The sequence below is a fragment of the Penicillium roqueforti genome, assembly GCF_015533775.1.
Source record: "Penicillium roqueforti strain LCP96 04111 chromosome Unknown scaffold_41, whole genome shotgun sequence".
NCBI lineage: Eukaryota > Fungi > Ascomycota > Eurotiomycetes > Eurotiales > Aspergillaceae > Penicillium > Penicillium roqueforti.
The window spans coordinates 15,130-17,134 of NW_024067605.1; the positions used below are offsets into that span (position 1 = coordinate 15,130).

General features: G+C 35.1%; 1 protein-coding gene across 1 annotated transcript; it reads left to right on the forward strand.

Moving 5' to 3' along the window:
• Positions 1-1,323: 1,323 nt before the first annotated feature.
• On the forward strand, positions 1,324-1,791 carry LCP9604111_9052 (uncharacterized protein; the record flags this gene model as incomplete). Its single annotated transcript, XM_039077264.1, has 1 exon — positions 1,324-1,791. The coding sequence occupies one exon, from the start codon at positions 1,324-1,326 to the stop codon at positions 1,789-1,791; it is 468 nt and encodes a 155-aa protein (XP_038924892.1).
• Positions 1,792-2,005: the final 214 nt, after the last annotated feature.

Consider the following 2,005-nt stretch of genomic DNA (forward strand, 5'->3'; position numbering starts at 1 on the left):
GTATAAGCTATATAGATTATTACAGCTATTACTAGTACCTAAAAGGCCTAGTAAGTAGCTTAGTATAGATTTTATTACTAGAATACCTTTATTATAGTAGAATAGTAAGGTATATAATATAGTATTAGTCTTAATAGATATATTTACTAAGTATATCCTTTATCTTCCTTATATAAAAGAAATTAATATATCTAAGTTAGTAGATTTATTATATAAATATATAATTCTAATCTTTAGTATACTAAAGAACCTAGTAAGTAATAGGGATAGCCTTTTTACTAGCTAATTCTAGTTAACCTTCTACTTCCTTCTTATAATTAAATACTAGTTATCTACTATATTCTACCTCTAAACTAATAGATAGACTAAATATTAAAACTAGGTACTAGAGTATTTCTTATAGTTATATATTAACTAGGAATAAGATAACTAGGTATATTAGCTCCCTATCACAGTATTTATATATAATATAATAACTTATAGTATAATTAGAAAGTCACTATATAAAGTATTAATAGAATATAACCTATCTATCTAAGATAGTATTAAAGAGTATCCTAAAGAGTACTATATAGATATTATATAAAGGGTATAAGAAATCTAAGAAATAAGGAGCTTTATAAAAGAGTAACTTTCTAAGGTAAAAGAGTCGATAAAGCACTATATAGATAAATACTATATAGATAAATCCTTTAAAGTTAGTAATTAGGTATATCTTAAGAGTAAGAATATAGAAATAGGTAGGCTAAGTAAGAAACTAGATTATAAAATACTAAGTCTATTTCTAATTCTTAAGAAAGTCGGTATATAAGTATATAAACTATATCTATCCCCCTATTTTAGATTACTATACCTAATATACTATATATTAGTACTAGAATTATATTATAGTAATACTCTAACTAATAATAAGTTTAAGTCGCTTGCTAATAATCTAGACCTTCGACTATACTCCATTCTGCCGGGCCTTCGACGTGTCTGTGGCTCAGTGCGCCCCCGCTCTAGTGCTAAGAGCATACGCAATAAAAGACCAAACTTCTCGGTTGCCTCTGGATACGTAAGGGACAAAATTATACTTTTGGCTGAGGGATTGGCTGTTCATGCAATGATACAGGGTCATTTTCTCGACTTAGTCGTCTTATAGATGAGCGGTGGTTGTCCACCCAAAAAAAAAAAAAGGCCTCCCTTTCCGGGAAACCATTTATCGCGAAGTAAAAGTGAACTTGGTGAAATGTTAACTAAGACTGACACTGGGAAGATGGAGCCTTTAGCAGTCAGTATCCCTCGCCATTCTAGAACCACCGTAACACTGACATATAGACTATGCGTATCCAAACCTCCCTAAATTGCGATCTTTACACTCAAGGCTCGAACGGATACCATGCCCTGGATCATATTCAATTAGAGATTCGATCAGTAGAGCACGGCCTTCATGATGCAGTCCTCCTGGCCATTCCTCTGGGCAAAAGCCAGTTTGACCTTGCAGTTAAACAGGCCACTGTCAGGCAAATCAAAAACCACTTCACAGACCTAAGCCACTCGCGTCTAGTGAGCTATGATCCTCTTTTCGCAGCCGAATTCGGTCGTTCCTTTCCAGAAACCGCATTCAGTGCTTTGACGCAAATGAGATATCAATACAACCTGGCGGCGAGTTCAATTCACTTATCTAAGGACCCACGCCTTATCAAATGGTTTAAGGCTGAAATCAAACGCATTGAAATTCTCATAGATGAGTACCGACAGCAGTGTGTTAACCTGGGCCGAATTCCAGATTGTGTCAAGCAGCAATAGACGAAACTCAATCACGTCTGCAAAGCTATCTTCTACATCTTGCCTAATTAATCATCACTGTAATTTAAGATACTGCATGTTCATACTATTGGCCCTTTCCCGTATGCCAGTCATCGCGCAACTGCGGAGAATTTGCTCAAGCACCTTTCCAGGGGCTCGTACGTTTCGAGCGTAGGCAAAGCATCTATACATATAGCTAGCCTCCTAAGTTAAA